We start from the raw sequence: 23,593 nt of genomic DNA, 5'->3' as shown, positions 1-23,593 counted from the left end.
ATGAGAGAGAAACTGAGAGAGAAACATCGACCAGCTACCTCTTGCACACCCCCTATTGGGGATGTGCCCGCAACCAAGGTACATGCCAATGACAGGAATTGAACCTGTGACCTTTCAATCCGCAGACCGACGCTCTACCACTGAGCTAAACCGGTTTCAGCTAAGAGACATTTTGACTGCCGCCCTCTCTCCCTCTGATTGTTGGCTCTGAGGGAACATCCCCATGGAGAGGTCTACAGGACTGAGAGGGAGGAATGGAGGCCTCCAGCCACAGATGACACACTGCAGCTCTGGATGACTGCTGGACTGCAACTTCTTTAAAGAACCCGAGCCAGAACCACCCAGCTGAGCTGCTCCCAGGTGTCTGACCCATGGGAACCGTGCAAGGCAATAGATACTTGTTGTTTTAAGCTGCTAAATGTTGGGCCATTGGTTATAACAGATAATAACACACCCCAAACTACCTCAGAGAAAGGCCTTGGTCCCTGCCTTCCCTTTAGTTCCCTGCGAATCTCTTCTCTGTTCGCGGAGCCTGGTGTCCCTTTGGTACTCTCTTCCGGGCCGGTGCATGACTTATACCGTATGTCCTCAGGGTCTTGAGGACTGTGTCCTGAGAAGAGAGGGATGGAGGGAGGAAGAGCTCCCTGACACCTGGGTCTGGAATTCACCTCCTCGCCCGCCATCCACAGTGACACCTGAGATGAGAAGAATGACTTTTCGCAGAGAGCAGACTTCCTGAGGCCACAGAATGCTCTCGCTTCTGAACTGGGAGTGGTGAGGGGTGGTGGTGGTGGTGCCTCGTGACTTCAGGCAGGCCGACAAGCTGGTACGAAAAGACTTTCCATATTACGGGTTCCCTTTTGTATCCCATGTTCATCTCCTGCCCCCTCTTGCTCTTCTGCAGTTTTTGCAAAAGGTCGTGTCTCGTTTCAACTTCGCAGTTAACCAGATCTGACATTAAGTGGGGATTCCAAAATCTGGCTTAAATGTTGCAAGGTGTGCCCCTCGACTTCACCCCCCTGGCTGTGTCCTGCCGGCACAGACACAGTCGTGAAAGAGGTGTTGGTCCATTGTAACTTGGCTCTGTCACACAAGGAATGAGATGTAGTTTTTGATTAAAAGAAAAAAAAAAAAATCCAGGTTGCTCCTCTGCCTGATCAAAATCTATCTCAGTTCTATGGGCCAAGGTAGGATATAGTTATAGATGTTAATCTCTTGGAAGGCTTGGAAAAGGCAACAAAGCCGGGGACGTAAGCAGCGGAGGGAACCCCAAAGCAGTGGTTCTCTAAGCAGAGCCCCCAGGCCAACAGCATCGGCACCATCTGGAAACTCGGTGGGAATGCAGATTCTTGGGCCCCACCCTGACCTACTGAGTCAGAAACTCTGGGGCCAGAGCCCAGCAATCTGTGTTTTAACAAGCCCCTCTGAAAATTCTGATGCATGGCTACAGGTTGACTACCGCTGACTTAAAGGATTAAACATCTAAATTATTCATTCATCCATTCACAAGACGTTGATGGAGTGCCTACTATTTGCCAGACACGCTGGGCAATGAGGAGGAATTATAAGGAGCTCCTTCCTCAAGAAACCCACAATCCTCCCGCCCTTGCTTTATGACAAAGCTTGAACAGAGAGCAGGAATTTGAAGAGCTAATCCAGGGAATGGAAATCTTCTTTACATGTAACTCTTTTCAATGGACAGGAGGTGCATTGAAATTGGACCCCCTCCGCCCCCCCCCCCCCCCCCCCCCCCCCCCGCCAAGAATGATCATACTTTCAAAATAGTCACTCTTCTAAAGCAAGTCAACATGTGGGTTTAAGGTATCATGTACAACTGGCTCAGCCTTTCAAACTTAAGGAAAAAAAAGATTATGTAATTTTACCACGAATGAAACGCGGGATTACCTTGAAGAGTCACTTAAGTTCGTGCCTGTTTTTCAGCGAACAAACTATTTTGTCGTTTTATCATCTTTGATTAAGTAAGAGTTTCTTCCCCCTTTTTCTGTAAGCCTAAAAACATCCTAACAGCGAAGACGTATCATGTGCTTCCTACGGCTGGGCTTGCGGCTAGCGCTACATTCAGTAACTCATTTGATCCTCCCCTGGCCTGAGAAAGCAGCTGCAGCAAGCACACAGAATGCACAGACGAAGAACAGAGACTGGGAGAGGCAGGAAAGGAACCCAGACCCGTCTCTGAACCTCCTGGGAAGTGTCCTCCCGCACTGTACTTCCAGTCCCACTGGGTCATTCCACTGCTCATTACACTACGGATTAGGCCCTGGCTGGTGTGGCTCTGTTGGCTGACGTCCTCCTGTGAACCCAAAGGTGGCGGGTTCAATTCCTGGTCAGGGCACACAGACCCAGGTTGAGGGCTTGATCCCTGATTGGGGCGTGTGCGGGAGGGAGGCAACCGATCCATGTTTCTCTCTCATATTGGTTCCCGCTTCCCTCTCCCTCTCTCCGCCTTCTCTCTCTAAAAATAAATAAACAACCCACCACTGATTAATTGGGAAAACATAAAAGAAAATAGGACCACTCCCCGGGAAGATTTCTAGGATGATACCACTGGCGAATGCTCCATTGAGGGATTTATTTTCAAAAGTTAAAGTTCATGCTCAATTTCTCCTTTAGCACCATAGAAAATTAGGAGCGGACTATAAACTTGTTATGGTCACAGCCTGAGTGCCCTGTGCACACATCTCCAACGGATCCAGCTTTTAGAAGGCCCCCCGCACCTCCTCCCCCGCCCCCCTGCTCCTTTCTCAGGTCGCCTCAGCGATGCCCAATGACCCACAGTAACACTACCAGGGCCGGTGATTTTCCTGTGCTCGGGGATGAATTTGAGTTGATCCGGCCAAGCCTGGGCCTGGGTGACGATGGACACCCGTAACCCAGCAGCCGCGGGGGCGAAGGCGGTGACCAATAGCCAGAGAAGAAATCAAAGCCGTCTGGCAGGACCAGCAACACACTCAGCCCCGCGGTGTGGGCGCGAGGCCTGCCTTGGCTGGCCAAGTTCATCTGCCGGCCAGGCCGATCCTTCATTCGCAGGGCGTCATGAGTCACCCACCTTTTGGCCACCAAAAAAGGATCAGGGAGGCCACGTCTCCTTATGGCACCCTGGGAAGAACCTGGTGACTTTAGCTACCGGCACCAATGAAATGGGGCGGCCCCCGTGGGCTGTGTAGAAGCCAGGTGGGTCTCTTACAAGCTACATACCAGCATGCAACTCGAGGTAAAGTGAAACGCACCACGCCTGTTCCCTCGGCTCTCTGTAATCAAGGGTTTTTAGACCATCAGGTCCAACCCCTATCCGTTTCTAATTCAGGGTGCTCGCTGGCTTCTGCCCAGACATGGATTTGATTAGCGGCATCCTGTGGAACTACAGACATGATGGGTGGAGCTTGCGAACGCATGATTTATTTCAAGATTCCGAAATGAGAAACACACCTATTAATGGCACACCGGGGGTTGGGAGATCCTCTGAAAGCATTTCATGCATATAAATGGGACGTGTGATCAAAGTGTCTGCTTAGAGTCACCGTCCCCACGCCGGGGACCACCCCGCGGTGCTCCCCATCCTGGCGGAGTGACGGCTCCCCGGGAAGCCGCGGGGATGAGATGATCTGGCGTGTGGACACCCGTGTGCCGCCTCATTTATCTACCTGTGACAGGGACAGCGCTGGAAGAGAATCAAAAGATGACAAATGGCTCCCGGTTTTAAAGGAGCTGTTCAGGATGGGTGTACGCCCAGGGGGAACCAGGTTTCCTGCCAGGAGCCGTCACTCCATCCTGTTTCAAGGCCACGTTTTGGCAAACACCATCCAGCCCATGAAGGCTGTCTGCTTTCACCCGTGGGTTTAAGAAACCTGCTCTGCGGGCCTGAAATCCAATCCTTCTGAAGATGGCGCGGAGGGAGCACACCTGCCCACACGCTGCCGGGCGGCGAGCTGGCAGGCAGGCACCGCGCACGCGGGCTCCAGATGAGAGGGAGACAGATAGCACGGAGAGACTCTGCAGGAGTCCAGAGCGGAGAAATGGTATCAGTTAATGACTGGGGAAGACCGACTCCTGGGAGACAGGAGACAAAAATCCTCACCCCCACATTCCTAGGATACTGGTCCCTGGAATCTGTTTTTGTGGGGGGAAAAAAAAAAATCCCCCTTGCTTCCAACCTCCCTTTGGGCAGGAAGGAGGCACCTGGCAAGTTTGAAGATGGTCCACCTGAGCACAGGTCTGGCCTCTTCGACCCTCTGTTTGCCAGCCAGGGGCCCAGCTCTGGCCGTGGCCCTCCTGTCTTCTTTCCCACCCACGCCCCCTCTCTGGAAACAACCATGTATTAGACTAGGGGTGTCGAACTCAATCAGAGAAGGGGCAAAAATCTAAAATCCAGCCTAAATCGCGGGCCAAATGGTTTACTGAACAGTCATAAACTGACAATGTCATAAACTGACAGCGGAGTGCAGTGATGACAGCGCGGTGCGGGCCACATTGCAAGGCCTGGCGGGCTGGATTTGGCCCGCGGGCCTTGTGTTTGACACATGTGTATTAGACGGTCACCTCGTCCAGTCCTCTCTCTGGAGGTGAGCGTTCCTCAGCCAAGCCGGTATGTGTTTCTTCTCTGCCGTGGCTGGACCTAGTAAGGCTAGAGAAGTGTCTCGCTGGGTTCACGCACACAGACGCCGGGTGCTCTGCTAAGCGCTAACTCAGAGCTGCTCATTTCATCCTGACACTCCCCGAGGCAGGGTCTCACACGCCCGTCACATGGCTGATGAGGAAACTGAGGCAGGCAGAGATGGAAGGACTGGCTGAAGGTCTCCGAGCTGGGGAGGAGCAGAGCCACCGCTACGCCAGATGGCTTGACTCCAGGGTCCGCCTAGTTCCTCACCCTTCTGCAGCCTAACATAACCCTCCTTCATACCCAGCAGCCGAACCCCACGTGGGCACGGGTGTCCCAGGCCTTCCTCGTTGCCCGGGCCCAGCCCTCTGGAATTCAGGGGGTGCTGGGAGCAGGACCGCAGAGCCTGTGCCGTGGAAAGACAGAGACTCGTCTTCAATCCCCCTATTTTCCCCCCCACCTAAGTTCAGGTCAGATGTCCACACGTTAATGTGGGCTGTTTTGTTTCACCATGTTACCCCAGACTGCTTCATAGACGGTCTCTCCGTCTTCCTTCCTTAGACAAGCCCTTGGCCCCCACCCCCACCTCCTGTCTCTGGCCAAGATACTGCCCCATGATACATTTCAGCTCAAAATTCCCATTTCCCACGTAGCCGTGAGGCATATTTATAGCACAATTTCTCGTGCCCAGGCATTTGCAAGTTTATCATTCTATACAGTAATATGCAAATTGACTGAACGGCGGGATGACAGGTCTCTATGATGCGAACTGACCACCAGGGGGCAGACGCTCAACACAGGAGCTGCTCCCTGGTGGTCAGTGCGTTCCAACAGGGGGAGTGCTGCTCAGCCAGAAGCTGGGCTCACAGCTGTCAGTGCAGCAAGGGTGGTGGGACCCTCTCCTGCCTCTGTGGCAGCCCTAAGGATGTCTGATTGACGGTTTAGAGGGCCTAAGCCGTCAGTTGGACATCCCCTGAGGGCTCCTGGACGGCGAGAGGGTGCAATCTGGGCTGAGTGACACCCCCCTATGACTCCCCCACCCTAGTGCATGAATTTCATACACCGGGCCTCTAGAGTCTAATATTAACCTAGGAGCATATTCACCATGCCCATTCTACAGACGGGCAAAGGGAGGCGGGAGGTCACTCAAGGTTGCAAAGGCATTCTAAACTGGCAGGTCTCTTGAGCCACTCATGTACACGTCTGCCTCTGGATTGCTTCCTCTCATCTTCCTGTTCCACAAACTTATCTGAGGCCTGGGAATGAGTGATGTTATCGAGATAGAGCTGCACTGCATCTGTGTCTATCTCCAGCTCTCAGAATACTAATGAGCAGCTCTAAGCTCTGGTGGCAGGAACATCAGCGTTTAGCTTTCTGCCAAAACCCATTCTCATTAGTAGGTTTACATGCATGGAACACATACGTGGAGTTTTCGGTCTGCACAATTCTCTCATCGCCCGAAGTTGCAACTAATCGGAATGCTGAGTGGCCCGTTCTCATGCAGAACACAGCCCACTGCCTTCGGTGTCTGCTGAGATGACTCTAATGTCTGTTCTGCTGGGATCTTCTGGTCAGGAAATGAAAGGGTATATCACAACCTAGTCGCAGATCGAATATACGGTTCCTTCAGAGTTAAAACTGCGAAGCTGCTTTTTGAAGAGTTATTACAGAAAGCCCTGGTCCCAGGTGAAAGCGATACAAGAAAGCTAGAGGATGCGTTTGCTGCATGGACGTCTGGAATGAGAAACTGAAAAATGCTGGAAGTTTCATACAGGCAAACTGGCCTCAAAGAGGGGTCACACCCTTTTGTTGGTGCCGTGCGCTTTCCTCAGCGGGGTCTCTGTTCGTGGAAAACACACCGGGGGGAGTCGAGTCCGGCGTATGGGTCCCCGCTCTGCCCCATTCCGCTGTGTGACCTTCGGAAAGTCACTGAACGTCTCTGAGCTTCCGAATCAGGGAAGCCAGCACTCACCCGTCTCCTTCACAGAGTTGTTATGGAAATCAAAATGAACAAGCGACGTGAGAATGCTTCGTGCGTGGCAAATGCCGTAGATCTTTCTAAAGAGATATGATCACCCTCAAAAGGCGGTAGTGAGAACAGAAGCCTCTCGTCTCGGTTTTCGAAAGAATCATCTCCCAGCGGTATGGCTGAGAAGCGGCGTTTGGGAGTGTGACCATGAAAGGCGGTCTCCGCCACAGCCTGCACAAGCAGGCAAGACTGCGCTGTTTCACTCATTCACTGTTTCACTCATTCACGCTCACCCTTTAGTCCTTATCTTACCATCAGCACCATGCGTGGCACCTAGTGGGTCCTTGGAAACGAGAGACAAATCAAAGAACCCCAGGCTAAGGATTTCAGTGCCTCTGGCGCAGAAAGATCATCCACGGAGGTGGGAGGGACCGAGAGGAGGAATTCCTGGAAGCCTGAGGTGAGGGTGATCCTCTGACTTGAATCTAAGGGATTTCCTAGGACAAGCTGGTCACGCTCCTCTCAGCTGGCAGGGATGAAAGCATCTGAACGAAGGAAAGATTGGGTGGAAGGCATGTGTGTCTCTGCGTTCCTAAAGAGTGGATCCCTAGAGATTCATAGCCCGGGCACTTCCCTGCCCCCCCTCTGCCCCCATTAGTTTCCATTTCCCTAGCTGACACCATCTTCTCACTGTCAGGGATCCAACAGAATCACACCCCGTCTATTTTTCCTGCATCAGATTATCACCTCTAAGATAGTTCCCTGGTCCCTGGTTGGTGGCTTCCTGCCATGAGCTAAGTCTCCTACTTAACAGCTCGAGGCATTCCATGCAAAACTGCAGCCTTCAGCAGGACTAGCGCCTGGAGTCCTCAGGAGGGCGCCGAGCTCCACCCGCAGCACACGTGTGCGGCAGCACCGCCATCTGGACCGGGGCTGACGGGTGCACATGGCAGGGAAATTACATGTGGGGCCAGGGAGGAGATGCGATCCGTGGGGGATTTCCTCTTTAAAAACGTGCAGCGAGAGCCTGCCTGAGACCATTCAATATTCATAAATGGAAAGCAGAGATGGCGTTCCTGTTCCGCCAAGAGCAATAGCTATTTATCACGGCAAATGACTGGAATAGTTGTACGTACAATGCTTTACCCGGCGCTGTAAATTACGGCGCACAGAAGATTAAACTTAAGCCTAATGCGACCCTTGAGCTTCGACAGCTGAGTCCTATAAATGGATACCCGTTACGAGGAGAGAATCTTTTTCCTGGTGACTATTTAAAAGTGTACCTCTATTAAAAGCTTGTCTTACACATAAATTTGCCAGGAAGCCCGCCCCTGGGCCCGAGGCAGGCTCTTCCTCTGGGCACTGACTCACAGAGGCACCTCTGTGTGACGTAGGGATAAGCCTGAGACGTGAACCGTGTTGTGCTGACCTGCAGAGGGATGGAGGGCAGAGGGACTTGAAAGAGCACTCATTTCTGGGGGAGGGAGGGAGCTTTGGAATGAAAAGGATCCTGAACCCCAAACCACTTCAGAGAGAATGCTTCTTCTGGTTATCTGCTGTTCTACGAAGGATCAAGAAACCCTGCCAAGAGCCGAAGCCCCCGTTTTCCTAGCTGGACGTTATTCTCGAAGCACTTGCTCCTCCAAGTGCGGTCCACGTATCAAAAGCACCAACATCCCTGGACACGTGTTAAGAAACTACAGACCTACTAAGTCAGAATCTGTATTTTAGCAAGAAGCTCTCGGGTGATTCACACGCACATTAAGCTCCGGAAGCCAAGGTAGAAGCAAGCAGGTGTGAACAGGGAGCCGCTCAGGAGAAACCTCCCGCGTGAGAAACAGGATTCACAGGAACAGGCCCTCGCAGGGGACCCCGGGATACCGACGTCTCCTTTGTCCAATCCTGCGTTGGAACACTTTCAGGAATCTGAGGGATAGATTTTTATGAGCTGGAAGTGAATGTCTCACTCTGAACTCGAGAGACGACCAAAGCACCGCAGGGTATGAGACGGAGTGGATGAGTACAAAGCTCGCGCTTTATAAATCAATCAGGATGCCCCTAATCCCCCGTGAGTGGGAGGCTGAGAATGCCTGGCAATGTTTTGAGCCAGGATTTCATTCTTGGTTGTAATTACCAGTTGACATTAAGTAAGAGAAGCATGCAAAGGTCTTTGTGTTGTTTGAGACAAAAGATTCAGGAAAGCAGTAGTCTATTAGAAAAAAAAAAAAAAAACCTTTCAGTATGCACGCTAAAAACTTCTTGGCAATCACTGCATACATAGATATTTAAATACATAGATCAATTTGGAAATAAAGTAAAATCTATTGTGGCCAAGCTAGCAGAGGAACAAAGCAGAAAGAGGGTTAAGGTAACTTTGGTAATCTAATGAAGGGCAGGAAAGCATAAAGAAGCAAATGAAATGCAAGATGAACAGAAACACAAATTAAAAGGTAAAAATAAGTTCAAATATATAAAGTTATCACAATAAATGTAAATGGTTAAAACTCACCTATTATAAGACACTATCAGATTGGACTTTTTAAAAAGCCAGCTATATACTGCTTACAAGAGAAAAACCTAAAACAAAATAACACAGAAAAGTTGAAAATAAAAGATTGGAAAGAGATAAAGCAAATACATATTGGCCAAAAGGAAACTGGGCAGTAAAGTTAATCAGATAAAATAGGACCTAAGGCAAAAAGCATTAATAGGGATGAAGACTCCACCAGTAAAAAGACATGAGTCATAAACTTATATGCACCCAATAGTGCAGTCTCAAAACTGTAAAGCAAAAGCTGTTAGAGCTCCAGGAGAGACTTATATCCATCACAGGAGACTTATATCCATCTCAGAGATTACAGACCAAGCAGACAAAATGACTTAGATTATATGAATAATCACAAAAAAAGAGATTCTATGAATTTTCTAATCATGTGATACATTAAAAAACTGGTCGCCTGCCTGGCTGGTATGGTTCAGTGGTTGAGTGTCGACCTATGAACCAGGAGGTCACGGTTCTATTCCCAGTTAGGGTACATTCCCAGATTGTGGGCTTGGTCCCCAATAGGGGGCGAGCAGGAGGCAGCTGATCAATGATTCTCATCATTGATCCCTACCTCTCTGAAATCAATAAAAATATTTACAAAAACAAACAAACAAACAAACAGAAACCCGATCACCTGGTAACTAGTCACAAAAAAAATATCATTAGGTTATAAAATGGTTAACATAACTAATATTCTCTGGTGGCCATCAGACGTTAAACTAAAACTCAAAAATAAAACAATAGCAATGCTCCCCCCTGACCACCATTTACATGTGAAAACTAAAGCCACACACATAAATTACCACTTGGCATCGGTATTTTTTTCTGTGTGGCCTAATTGCTAGGGGACCCGGTGAACATTTATCAGGGTAACACCAGAAACAGGAAACTCCCAAGCTATTGTATTATAACTCCATTATTTTGTACTTTGAACTAAATCCTAAACCAAAGGGACAACGAAGTACCTGATTCCAGTGCTGGTGCCGCCAGCACAATGCCATTCCAGTGCTGGTGCTGCCAGCACAACGCCATTCCAGTGCTGGTGCTGCCAGCACAACGCCATTCCAGTGCTGGTGCCGCCAGCACAACGCCATTCCAGTGCTGGCGAAGAATAAAACAAATATTGAGAAGGAAAACACCAAAGAGCCTAAAAAGGATGGAATGCGGGGTCAGGGTCATATTGTTCAAACCACTGACACAGGTCTGTAAGTTCTGCAGGTGAGTGGGGATGGGGAGATGGAGCCATAGAAAGAGAAAGGAGAGGAGCACAGCTCTGCTGCCTGCGCCATGGGCATGCATCCGCGGTGGCCAAAACAGCTGGTGGTTTCCTGGCTCACAAGCATTACAGGCCACAGAGTGGGGTAGCTCTCACGGGGCACCCACCCCCTCCGGTGTCCCAGCCCCTCTCAGCAAACATACATCAGCCTCCTCCTCCCATAAAGAACAGCGGAGGCAAAGGCTTATTGTGAGGGCAGAGGGTTCTGGCCACCGAACCCTAGGGTGAGAGTCCCCAGTGGTAAGAATATGATAGTGGCAGCTAAGAAAATGGCACAGAGAGTTGCTGCCGACCCCTGCCTCCTTAGATGCACCAGCAATGGATTTACTTCCTTTTGGTGTCACCGTCAGGACACGCCCCAGATGGGACAGTAATGCAGGCCCTAGAGTTAGGGGGTCAGTCAGGGCTGGCGTCAATGTGACCGCACTCCTGGGGACAGAAGCAGCAGTGCTCCCGTGGGGACGGGCACTTGGCTGGAGAGGGTTACGCCCCGGGGAGGGTGGCCACAGAGAGGCGAGCAGAAAACCACGGCTTCGACAAGAACGAAGCCACACTTGTGTTAGAAAAACGCACCTCTGGAGAAGGCTCAGGAATGTGAAGCCATAATTCCTGGGGGAGAAAAGCAAAGCATCTATGATGCTAATAAATAAGCAGAGAATGGCATCCGTTAGAAACCAAACCTTAGAAACCTGTCGCTCCAGTTCTGTAAACGAAAGACTACAGCTGCTTTCTCTGGAAAAAAATGGTGACTCGCTCCATGAGAAGTAGGACTCATCAAAGTGAAATGGCTTAATTCCTGTTTCATCCTCTGTTCCCCCCGCTGACATTTTGTGTCTCCTATGCAGCCACAAAATCTATGTACTATTTCTCAGAAGGGCCTGGCCCCGGGGAAGAGCAGAGGGAGAGGCCTGCACAACATGTTAACGACCACGTTTCCTCAGCTCCCAGAATCCGCGCAGTGCAAGAGGCCACGCCACTTCAATAGCTCCTTTTTCCGGGGAGGCGGACCTGCCGTAGTAAGTACACATGGATGGGACAAGCACTGTGACTTCAGAAGCAATAAGGCCAGGGACCTTCTTCTGAGACCTGCAGCGTCCCGAGGTCAGCCCACACGGATCCTCACACATGACACTCTCGGAGGGGGCTGACTGCCCGTGGCCTGGGCAAAGCACTAGAACGAGCTCCTTGAGCATATGCTCCTGAGGCTCTTTAAAAAAAAAATGTATATTTTAAATTTATTTCAGAGAAGGAGGGAGAGAGAGAGAGAGAGAGAGAGAGAGAGAGAGAGAGAGAGAGACATCAATGATGAGAATCATTGATCAGCTGCCTCTTGCACATCCCACACTGGGGATGGAGCCCACAACTCAGGCACGTGCCCTGACTAGAAATGGAACCGTGACCTCCTGGTTCACAGGTTGACAATCAACCATGAGCCCGGCCTGCCGGGCCAGAGGCCCTTCCAGAAGGAAAACTGCGACAGCGGCCTTGCAGCTCAGACTGGAGCTGGGTGCCAGCGTCAGGGTGGGAGGCGTGAGCCATGTGTAATCAGAAGCACCCTCCAGTACCCTCCTGCTCACAGCACACACCTCACGTGGTCTGGGGACAGCGGGCTCTTCCCGCGGCAGTGTCCTCTCCAGGGGCTGGGAAAGGTCTCTGCCTCTCTGCTCAGGCACCAGATGAAGGAGTGGGATGGTGTCTGGGGCCACATTATTGGAAACAAAAGCGCATTATTATCGTTGCCAGGGCATGTGGCGAACTCAGATAAATTGCGAGCGATGAGCCTCCAGGGCGCGAGAGATGCGTGTTTGCTTTGTCCTCCAAGACCTCTGAGGGCCGTGACGGCTCACGGCTGCTGTGAGTCTCCCTGCGGAGCGGATCTGGCCGCAGCGCTTCCCAAGCATGTGTCCCCCCCCAGACGCGGGCTGCCAGCTCCCCGAGTTACTTCTCCGGGAAGGGAGCGCTGTTCCGGAAACGCCGCCGGCTCACTGCTCGGACGGGGAGGCTCCAGCCTGACCTTTGCATCGGAGCTGGCAACATTCTTCCCTCGGATTTAAATAGAGCGATGGCTGTTCCCCCGATTTTCCTCGGTGGAGGCAGCTCTGAGGAATGGACCGGAGGAGCCCGTGCGGCACAGCGAGGACAAGCCAGTGGTGAGTCAGAGGCCGGGGTCCTGTTACCGTGCCAGCCTCCAGAACCCAGCTGCGGTCCGGGATCGGAGCGGCAGCCTCGCCAGCGCCCGTGGGAAGGGATAAAGCCTCTCCAACTGCGTCTGAACAGAGGTGGCCCTTCTCTCAACGGGTGCTGGCTTCTCAGTGAACACACTCACTCGCCTCCATGTGACATTTGGCTTTTCCACAACCGGCAAGCCAAGTTTCCTTCCTTGCTTGCTTCCTCCCTCTTTTAGTGAGCACCAACTACAGATCCTGCACTCTTTAACTCAGAGACTATCATGGTGCACATAATGGCAGGGCTCCTGGCTCCTCAAAATGCCTAGTCACGTGTGTGTGTGTGTGTGTGTGTGTGTGTGTGTGTGTGATGGGTTGGATAAGCAAACAAGCATTGCAATAGCCCTTGTGTATGCTCAGTTGGTGAAGTGGAGGAGGCCAAGAGCACCTGGATTGAGATTTCAGGAGTCCTTCCTTCCACCTGTCTGTCTCCGCGTCAGGCAATGTACTCCATGCTGGGACGCAAAAGGCCCAGTTCCAGTCCTCAGGAGCTCAGCGTCTAGTGTTCACAGGTGATGGCTGGTATGAGACAGGGGCAGTGGGACCCGCTGCAAGTGGGTCGGGTGGCAGCTGAGCTCAGCAGACACCCAGGAAAACACTTAAGGTGTTGCCAGCCTAAAAACAGGTCTACCGGTGACATGAAAAAAATCCCCAAGATACAACTGGAAGGGTTATCATCAAGGTCAACAACCACCTTTGGTGGCAAATCTAGTAACCTCTTCTCTTTTCTCCTCTCACTCTACTTCCTGGCATTTGACGGTGATTCTGAAACACGTTCTCTCTTAGCTTCTAGGTTGTCATCATCTGCTGCTTTACCTGCCAGATCGCTGGCTGCTGTTCCTTCTAACTGACTCTAAAGTCAACGCCTCCTTTTCCCCAGTGCAATCCATCAGCAAAATGCATCAGCTACAATTCCAAAATGGATCTCAAGTTTACCCTTTTCTCATCTGCCTGGTTATGCATGGGTCCTTACAAAGTCTCCTGGCTCCAAGCAAGAAGAGTGATCTTTTAAAAATACAAACCAGATGATGTCTTCCCCTCACTCAGTACCCTCCAGTGTCTTCTCAATATACCCAGAAAAAGACCCAAACTCCAGACTCTGGCCTAGAGGGCTCTGCGGCTGTATTCCCCACTCCCCTCCCAGAGCTCACTCGCCTCGCTGCTGGGCCCTCTGCTGGGACACTATTGTGTCAGCTCTTCATAGGGCTCAACTGCATTTTTGTTTATGTTACTTAACCCATCAGAAAGTAGGTTTTAAGGAAGTCTTACCTGTCTTGTTCACCACTACACCTGCAGTTCTAGAACAATGCCTGGTATAGAGTAGATGCTCAATAATCATATTTTGAATAAATGAATAAATTGAAACCATGTGACCCGCAGAAGGTTTTCTAAGGCATTCAGCCTTCAAGCTTTGGTAAGATTATACACAGAAGTTCATTTTTCAATTAAAGATGAATTCAATAATCCTAAGATTACGAAGATCCTATTAATCTATCTCCAACTTTGAGCGGCACCACTACATCGGTTATTTGTTTATTTATAACATTTCTACTTAGTTCACAGAAACATGCAAAAAGAGGGAATTTCGCTGACTTCAGAGGAAATCACCTCTACCTTTGTGGATCTCACTGTCTGCTCCCGTGTTGGAGATAAACAAGAAACGAGAGGCAGACCTGCTGGTGGTGCCCAACCCACCTCTTGTCCAAACTTCCTTCCTTTCACTTTTCGATATTTAAAGGTGTATTGACATGCTGTGGCTAAGATTCTAAACATATTCACCATAACGGGTTTATTCCTTCCTTCCCCCCTTCCCTCAAAACTGTGCCCAAACCTGTCAGCAATGCCAACAAGCAGACAGGATCAGTGGCAGAGCTTACAAAGGTGAGGAGGAGACGAGCTCTGCTGCCCCCAGGCACCTGTCACTTAGTCTCCAGCATCCCCCCAGGAAACAGAAACGACTTTTCCGTATTAACGTTTAGTGAAAAGGTTGCAGATCCAAAAACATCCAACCAGGATAGTGGTTAAAGTGATCTGGAGTCAGACGGAGATGGGAATCCTGGATCTGCCTGACCTTAAGCCAATTTCTTAAATCCCTGGAGTCTCCCTTCCCTTGGGTGGGAGATCAAGATAACAAGACCACAGCACCTTAGGGTGGCCGTGGGGTTAAATAACACACAAAGAGCTTAGCACATAGAAGGGCTCAGTAAGTTCATTAGCTTCATTGTTGCTTCTGTCTTCCATTCGCAGAGTAAAAAGAAAAGCCAGGATTTGAGAACAGGTTGACCTGCTATGTTCTAGATCCAGCATTAACTCTAATTTGAGCAGTAGCAAGTTCAAAATATAAAGTGCAAAAAATGTGGTCCTATTTCATTATAGATGCTCTTTGTTGCAATGCTTGACTTAAGGTCTAACCTTGTGCTAATCAGTCAGTCTGTCATTTCTTTCCTTAGGGACTATTACAAGGATTTCTCTAGGACCTATTATTCCACCTGCATGAGGGACAATGGAAAAGATGAAATAAAAAACAACAGCCCAGCTGGTGTGACTCAGTGGTTGTGGTTCCATTCCTGGTCAGTCAGGGCACATGCCTGGGTTGCGGGCTCAATCCCCGGTAGGAGGCATGCAGGAGGCAGCTGATCAATGATTCTCTCTCATCATTGATGTTTCTATCTCTTTCTCTATCTTCTTTCCTCTCTCTGAAGTCAATAAAAACATATTAAAACAATAACAACAATAACAACAGATATTGCTTCCGATCATAAGAAGCCCCAAAGACATATCAATCCAGCAGTTAATTCTGGATCAAAGATATATTCATCAAATTAAAGTGAAAAAAACAACTACTACCATAATAAAGTTTGCATAGATTTATTTACATGCTCTTGCCAAGTCTTATTAATTAATACTGTCAGACTTGACAAGGAAGAGGTTTGAGGAGACCAATTTCCTTTCATTATTTTATACTTCCCTGGTGCAATCGAGTCTCATAACAGACAACTAACAACTAGAACAGAAATTTAATGCCAACAAAAAACTTCATCTGAATTGACCAAAAAACCCCAAACCCTGCCCTGTGTCAATTGGTATCTTCGGGCAAAAAGTTCTGCAGGCTAATGAGCCCTCGATGGTCCCGGGAAGCCAAGGGCGCTGACATTGGGAGGGACTGACTTTCTCTAGGGCTCAGAAGCACAAATGGTTTGCTTCTTCCTCAACCAGAGGTCACCTGGAGGCAGACAAAATAACAGGAACAATTGCAGGAAACCCTGGAACCTCATTAATGAGCCTCCCATGTGTCGCACTGCTGGGCTGGGCCGCTCCCGGTACCCAGCCGGTCTCAGCATCTGGGTGTGCACGGAAGGAACGGAGGTGCCAGCCTTCACCAGCAAGTCGCTGTCACTCATTTATTTTGCAGCTCAGCCTCTCTGCTTTAGCTCACAGTTCATTAAATCCCACTGCACCACCATCGACATGCAAAACAGCTACTTGAAGGGCATTCAAAAATATAATCAGAAAAGGGAATAAAAAGCCCTCTCTGAGAAAGAGGGGAAAATTAATCCTCTTGTCGATTAAATGACATCTAGGTTCTTTGGTTCTAATACATTTTTTTTTTTCATTAGCATGACATGCAAGGATTATCTCTGTCTGATGGATGGGGTGCGGGGCTGTCTGTTTCTCTGCTCAGAGGGCAAGCACCAGGCGTGGCTGAAAACCCTGAAGGAGCTGTGTGTATGGATGTGTTCTTTCTTTCTTTCTTTCTTTTTTTTTTTTTTTTGACTTGGAGGTAGGAAGGACGGCAACTTGTGGGCTTCCGTGAGATATCCTGTTTGATGCTTTGTATGTGACCGTGATGAGGAAATTATCTTGATGATCACCAGCCCTGTGAAGGCTGAAATAGTAAACTTTCTACATGTTGCCATGTGGTTCCAGAGACGTTATCTCTGAGCTCAGTGTACAAGTGCACATGCACACATTTTAACTTGGAGGAACATGTAACTATAGCCAAGCACAGACTATGATCTGACAGATGGGGAAGTTCTCTTTTAGAGCCGTGGTGGTGAACGGGGGAGGAGGGGTGAGAGGGGATTTTGGCCCCTGGGGGACACTGGCCAAGCCTGGAGACAGCGTTGTTTGTCATGGCCGGGAATGGAGGCTCGAGAAGCTGTTCAATACCCCACAGTGCGCAGGAGGGCCCGATCGCAGAGGATTACCCAGCCCCCAATGTTAACGGTGCTGCTGTTGAGAAACCATGCTTTAGAGGAGTTCATTATGTAATTATGTTATGTGATAAAAACAGAAAAAAATCACACTCTTCTCATTTAGGCAAAGCATACAATGTCACCCATGTTCAACCCAATTACAAAATTATAACTGGGGTTCACCTACTATTTTTTTTGTTAATTATAATATCCCAAGTTGATTAAAAATGTTACTATTAAAAATAATAAAGTACTTTTTCCCCATTGCAGGCACCTTGTTTTGAGCTTATCTATGTTTCTGTGCACACAGACAGAAGGCCCCCCCGCCCCACGCACATACATACACTTGCATGTACACACACCACACACACAGGATTCTTTTTGGAAGAAATCACAACACTGCTTCTGGGCTGAGGTGGGACCCACCACAGCACTCACACACAAGGGGGCGTCACACCAGGCACTCTGCCACTGCAGCCATCACAAGGGAAAATCCTTTGGATTCATTAAAAATCTCTGCAAGAGTTAACGGTCACCTGGTTAACGATAGCTTCACTTTACTTTTAAAGCAAACTTTCACTGCTGTGCTAGTTCCCATCTGTGAGTTCCTTTGGTCGTCACAACGACCTTATGGGGTAAACTACTCTCCCCACGTTAAGCACCAGACAACTGAAGCATTAGAGAGGCAAAGCAACCTGCTAATGAATGGTAGAGCTGGGTCTTGCATCCAAGCAGATGGACCCCAGCGAGGCTATTCCCACCCACGGGGCTCTCACATCATGTCCGTGTTGTGGAGCTGGGACAGGGATGCCTTTCAAGTGGGGTTAGGGCTCCCAAGGCTAGGCTTTTTGCTCCTGTAGCCCCCTTTCCTCAGCATCCCTAACTAGTCTCAACATACTTAAGGGGATTTAGAAACAACGCAATCCCTTCAAGTCCTGGGAAGATATTTACAAGGCCCTGTACAGACCTAAGGGGCCACCACAGGTGGGGGGTGCACAGAAGGCTCCTGGAGGATTTCCACACCATCCTCATGCCAAGCAGAGGGTCTCCCAAACTTTTTATGTCTGGAACTCCAGCTCGGGGCACAAGTCAGGAGCAGAAGGAAGGTGGCCAGTCCTGGGAGGGGCTTCACGTGAGCCGGAAGGCAAAGGGGCCAAGGCCAGGCGGACCGTGGCAGGGACCTGAGAGAGATCCTGGGAGCCTCAAAGCATTTCCTAAGGGGCTGCTATTGGGGCCTACAGTGAGCGTAAACCATATTTAGAAAGCCAGATCCTCTGGACTCTTGGCAACTTGATCCTCTTCAGGCCGACAATTCTTGCCTCCCAGAGTGTGGGAAGCAGAAGATGAATCACAGGCCACAGCGTGTAGGCTGACCTCAGCGTGCACATCCCCTGAGATGGGGCAAGAAACGACGGCAGGAAGCACTTGACTGAATTGGTTTTCCCATTTTTCATAAGGAACATTCAACTTAATAAAAAATAGCCACACTTTATTGACAATAATAGCTACCCTTTCTTTATTTCCCTACCATGTGCCAGGAAACCACTCTATCTCCGTGCCTTCTGTAGCTCCGCGAGGCAAGAACGTTCACTTTCATTTCGGAGGAAAATGAGGCTCAGAAAGGTCATGAACGTTAACCCACGCTCACACGGCTAGTAAATGTAAGTGGAGAGTCTAACTTGGGTCTGTTTGACTCCGAAATTCATGATTTTTCTACTATGGCTTTTTCACATTACCACTGATCTCCAAAGCCCCCATAACCAATGGCCAAAGCGCGCGCACGCGCGCGCGCGCACACACACACACACACACACACACACACACACTAAAACAAGTAGGTCCTGGCCAGGTAAGCTCAGTTGGTTAGAGCTCTGTCCCCATATGCTAATGTGCTAAGGTTTTGGGCTCAATCTCTGGTTAGATCACATACAAGAATCAACCAACGAATGCATAAATAAGTGGAACAACAAATCTATGTTTCTCTCTCTGTCAAAATAAAAATAAATAAAGCAATAAACAAACAAACTTAAACAAATAGGAGACCAAGATGGGAATACTGCCAGGTGCCCATCTCTCTGTGTATGCCATGATCCTCAAAACCACAGGTGCTGACAATGAGCAAGTTTCTAAAAGGACACACAGTCCAGCCCCCTGTACTTTTACAAGTCACAAGTCTAGGGTCTCAGGGCTGTGCAGAAGCTGAGTTGGGATTTGGCCCCAGATGTGTTGGCTCCTGGGCAGCATCCTTCCTGCTGTATGGCAGCCCTGCTTCCCCGGGCCACGGCAGGACGATTCTGGGTGCTGGGAATACAGAGTTGAAAAGGACCACCCCTTATCATGAAAGAATCCTAGAAGCTGGTGAACGTTCATGAGAGTCCACAGATAACTGCAGTGCGTGGCAGAAGGTGGGAAGTGGCACAGGAGAAAGGAGTTCTATGGGTACTGAGAGGTGTAAATCCAATCCAGGGGGACACGGGGGGCAGGAATGCCAAGGGGAGAAGAGGGGAGGAAATGAAGCCATGCTCTGGGTGTATCTGCAGGAGGGTGCCTCACACCAGTCATTGGGCACCACGAGGCAGACAGAGTCCTTATTTTGCAGACAAGATGGAGAGACAGGAGGCGACCTGCCTCCACAGTTAATGGGGAGTCATGTGGATGGCTTTGTTAGCCTCTACAGTCCATGTTCTCTCCAACACAACTAACTTGCTGTTCTATGAAGGGCTGGGTGGTTGGGAGGTCAGGAGAAGGCCAGGTCAGGAGTGGCTCAAGCACCCACCCCAAGTTCAACCCCGATGGCTTTCTTTGCATCGATAGTTATAGCCTTAAGTTCCACAGGAGGTTCTATTTGAACAAAGCTCTGCAACTAACAACATCAAGTCTGAAGCCCCGTACTATGTACGAGGGGCTACCTGGCAGGTGAATGGGTCAGGCCTTGGAGCTCGGGCAGGGCAGGGACAGCAGGCGATCTGTGCAGCGAGGCAGTGAGGGACAGTGACCAGCAAGCAGGCAGAGCATGCACTTCCCCTGGTTTTGTGTCCAAAATCTGGCTCTACACCTGTCTCACTTTGAGACCTGGGCAAGGCATGCCTAAGCTTCATCTTCCTCAAGTTCAACATGGTATCATATTGGTCTTACTTCTTAGAACTGATGAGAGGACTATGTGCTCAAAGATATGGGTATCATTCAGCACAGTGCCTAACACTTAGAAAGAAATCCTCACTGTCTCTGGAGAGTTGCCATGGTACTGAGCTCTGCCTTGCCTTCTCCCGGCCCTGATAAATATGAGCTGTGAATCGGCAGGACACACACCTGAAAGATGAGGTGTCCTCGCTGCTGCTTGTCAGCTGGTTCAGCAGGAAGCTCACCCGAGACTGGGCTTTGGGTGATGAGATCAGTAACTCAAACCCCCAAACTAATGTACAGCCACTGCTCAAAGCAGATGCCACAAACACTTGGTTCTCCCCCTAAGCAAGACTTGGCTCTTGTCCCAAAAGGCCTAGGACAGAGGAAGGCACATGAATCAGCAGAGCCAAGCCCCAGAGGCCTCCTTCATGGGCTAGGTGGGGCCTTGGGCACAGTGGAGTCCCGGGTCCCTTTCACGTTACTTTCATTAGAGTCTCTGCCCGTGAATTAAGATCCCAGCGAAAGTTTTAAGGGCTTAAGGGATTTCTGTCTGCCTTGCTTGCTGCTGTATCCCAGTGCCCAGAACAGCAGTGCATCCCTGTGAATGAATGCACGACGACCCCATCAGCTGTGTGTCCAGCGGATGCAGAGGGTGATCCGGCCTCTGCATCCGCTGGACGCACAGAAGCAACTGGTCACAGAGCTTCCCTAGTCATTCACCACCCAGCTAGTCTGGGCTCTTCTCTCTGCTGCTCTGCTCTCGACCCTACCGGACACCTCCGCTCGTGGCACCAGCACCGGGTCTCTGTCAGTCCCTTGGAGAGGCTGGATCTTTTCTCTCTTCCGGCATAAGGGAGGGGTCATTTGCGACATGGCACTGAACAAGAAGGTCAGCTCATGCTGGGCAGACAACTTGTTCTTCTCCTGTTCATTCTGCCGGGTACGACAAGGTTAGAGCTAGAAGCACTCACAAAGCCACTCCTGATGGAAGAGACTAGAAACACCAAAGCCTTGAGACAGTAAACAAGTAGCCCAAAGTCACAGGGCCGGCTGCAGGGAGGGCAGGAGACGGCCTCTAAACAGAGCACTCTGTACACACTCTTAGGGCCTTCCCTGCCTGGGCAGGTCAGCACGTGCTGGAAAGTGCCCCTAAAGCTTGGCTTTTCTGTCTGTAGGTTATGAACACAAAATACTAGCATGCCTACAGTATATACACAGATGAATTTTGATGTATATGTACATATCACATGTCTACATATTCATAAATGATATTAGGATACATTAAAAACTACAGTCATCCCTCAGTATCCACAGGGTTAGTTCTAGGACCCACTGCCGATACCAAACTCCGCAGATCCTCGCGTCCCTTATATAAAATGGCGCACAACAATGGATGGAGTTGGCCCCCCACACCCATGGATTCCCAACCCTTGGACTGAAAGTATGTACTCTTTTCAAGTGGCAGTGGGTTAAACCCAAGGATTTGAAACCTGTATGGAGCGCCGACTGCATGTTATGGAAAAACCTGCTTATATGTGGGCATGCACAGTTCAAGCCTGTGTTGTTCAAGGGTCAACTGTATTCCATAGTCCCAAATACATTTACTAAAGAGTGTAGATAAGCTCAACTCCCCTTATTTTATACCTATTATTACAGAATAGTGATAACTGAAGGAGCAGGGGGAAATGAGAAATTCCAAGTGTGAGAAAGGGATAACATGTAGCTCGAAAAATTATAATCTATAGATATAAAAGCCTAAGTGACTGGCCAACCATTCCAGGGGTCTTCAAACTATGGCCCGCGGGCCACATGCAGCCCCCAGGGGAGTCTGATCCTGCCCGCCAGGTTTTTTGGGCAGTGAGCGCAGCCAAGGTGTTACAGTAGGAATTAGTAGTTCATATAGTCCGGCCCTCCAGCTCTCTGAGGGACCGTGATCTGGCCCCCACTTTAAAAAGTTTGAGGACCCCTGCTGATTAGACCATCTGAACAGTAGCTATGACACATACTGACCACCAGGGGGCAGATGCTCAATGCAGGAGTGGAAACCATGGGCATAGAAACATTCAACAGACTGATGAATCTCAAAGGGAATGGGGGAGGGAGGAGAGTGGATAGAGATTAACCAAAGATCTCATATGCATGCGAGAGGCCTGGTGCTTGCACCAGTGGGGTCCCTTGGCCTGGCCTGTGATTTTTGGGAAGATTGGAAAGATTCTTTCCAAAAATCAGGACTTTTTTAAAATGCCACGGGACACGGGAAAAATTGTTAGAAATCACCTTACCCTACGGGGATGTTGGAGAGCCAGTTTCAGCCTGATCCCTGCAGGCCAGGCTGAGGGACCCCACCGGTGCACAAATCCGTGCACCAGGCCTCTAGTAATATAATTGCTTTGATTTATTTAAGGCACGATATTTAATGTGCTTTGACATTTAACAGTGGAGGAGGGCACGTGGAGTATGGCTGGAATGAAAAGACTGGGACACACTGTTCTGGAACTGACGGCATATTACAGCGCTGGAAATCATCTGGTCCGATGCCCCCTTTAAAGCGCTATGGGAACCTCCCCCCAGAGAGGTTAAGTAACTTCCGATCTCAGGTCAATGGCTATTTATTCGTTCCTGAGGGGAGCGGCAGGGTGGACTTTCTCTCTGTTGTATGTTCACGGCGCCCGCCCTGACGGGGAGTCCCGGGTTTGCTGGTGACGAGATGAAGGCAATTTGACACCAAGGACATAAACATTCAGAGGGAAAGCGGATTCCCAAACAACTGCATTTTTTTTTTTTTTTTTCTCACGGAGGATTCCTGGAAAAGGAGTAGCTGAGCCTGAAGCTTTATAGGCAAGCCTAACCGCAGCACCCAGAGGCCTAGAGGGACCGGCTCCTGGCTCCCAGGCCCCCTGGGTGTAGGCCCGGAGACCCCGCCTGGCCCTCTCTTTCTGGGGAACAACGTGCCAGGCTGCAGAAGGGCCTCCGCCAGCCACTGCTTTCCCCTCCCTCCGGCGCCTACAGAGGCTGCGGAGAGGCCAGGCGGGCGGGTGGTGTCAGCCCAGTCCCATCATCCATCTAGACAAGCAGCAGGTTTTCCCTCATGGGCTCTGACAGACCGTTTCAGATCCTAAAACAGTGACCCCGGGAGCAGAGGCTGAGCCCGGGAAGGAGGTGCCCGCAGGCCTGGGCTGAGACAGACAGAGGGCCAGGCCCCGTGGGTGGGTGGGTGGGTGGGGTGTGGGGCGGGCGGCGCTGCTCGGCGAGGCGGTGGGAGTCCACTTACCGCAGTGCGACTGGAAAACCTGTGGCTTGACGACCTGATTACAGGCACTGCACACGACGAGGTAGAAGTCGTCATGTGCCGGGTAATGGCCAAATAAGTGCATATCTGTGGGGGGAAATGAAAACAGGTGTTTTTGAAAAAAGCAATTAAGTCTCAGAAGGTGTAGAGCTTTCCTCAAGGACAGTTTTCCCAACGTGACACCCAGAAAGGCGATCATTGTCACCAGAGGGAACGTGGCTAGTCATAATGCAGCCCCCCAACTCTCAGAGAGGCACCCGCCTCGGAGAATACCTCGAGTTCACCCTTGGAAATGCTGGCTGCCGCTGCTGGTGTAGCCGGTGGTGGCCGGGCTCCCCGATCCCGTGTGATGGGG

At 50.1% G+C, this 23,593-nt stretch overlaps 1 protein-coding gene across 4 annotated transcripts in view; it reads right to left on the bottom strand.

Annotated features, from left to right (window-relative positions):
• Positions 1 to 23,593, bottom strand: part of ATXN7L1 (ataxin 7 like 1) — a 234,334-nt gene that overhangs the window by 134,560 nt on the left and 76,181 nt on the right. For all 4 annotated transcript variants that reach the window (XM_084897812.1, XM_084897806.1, XM_084897807.1 and 1 more), the window contains exon 3: positions 23,221 to 23,325. In XM_084897812.1, coding sequence (XP_084753938.1) covers positions 23,221 to 23,325 — 105 coding nt within the window. The remainder of the gene's footprint in view (positions 1 to 23,220; positions 23,326 to 23,593) is intronic.

Source organism: Pipistrellus hanaki, assembly GCF_964339955.1.
Source record: "Pipistrellus hanaki genome assembly, chromosome: 10".
Taxonomy (NCBI): domain Eukaryota; kingdom Metazoa; phylum Chordata; class Mammalia; order Chiroptera; family Vespertilionidae; genus Pipistrellus; species Pipistrellus hanaki.
Note: the sequence above shows the minus strand (reverse complement) of the source record. Positions and strands in the feature narration are given on the sequence as shown.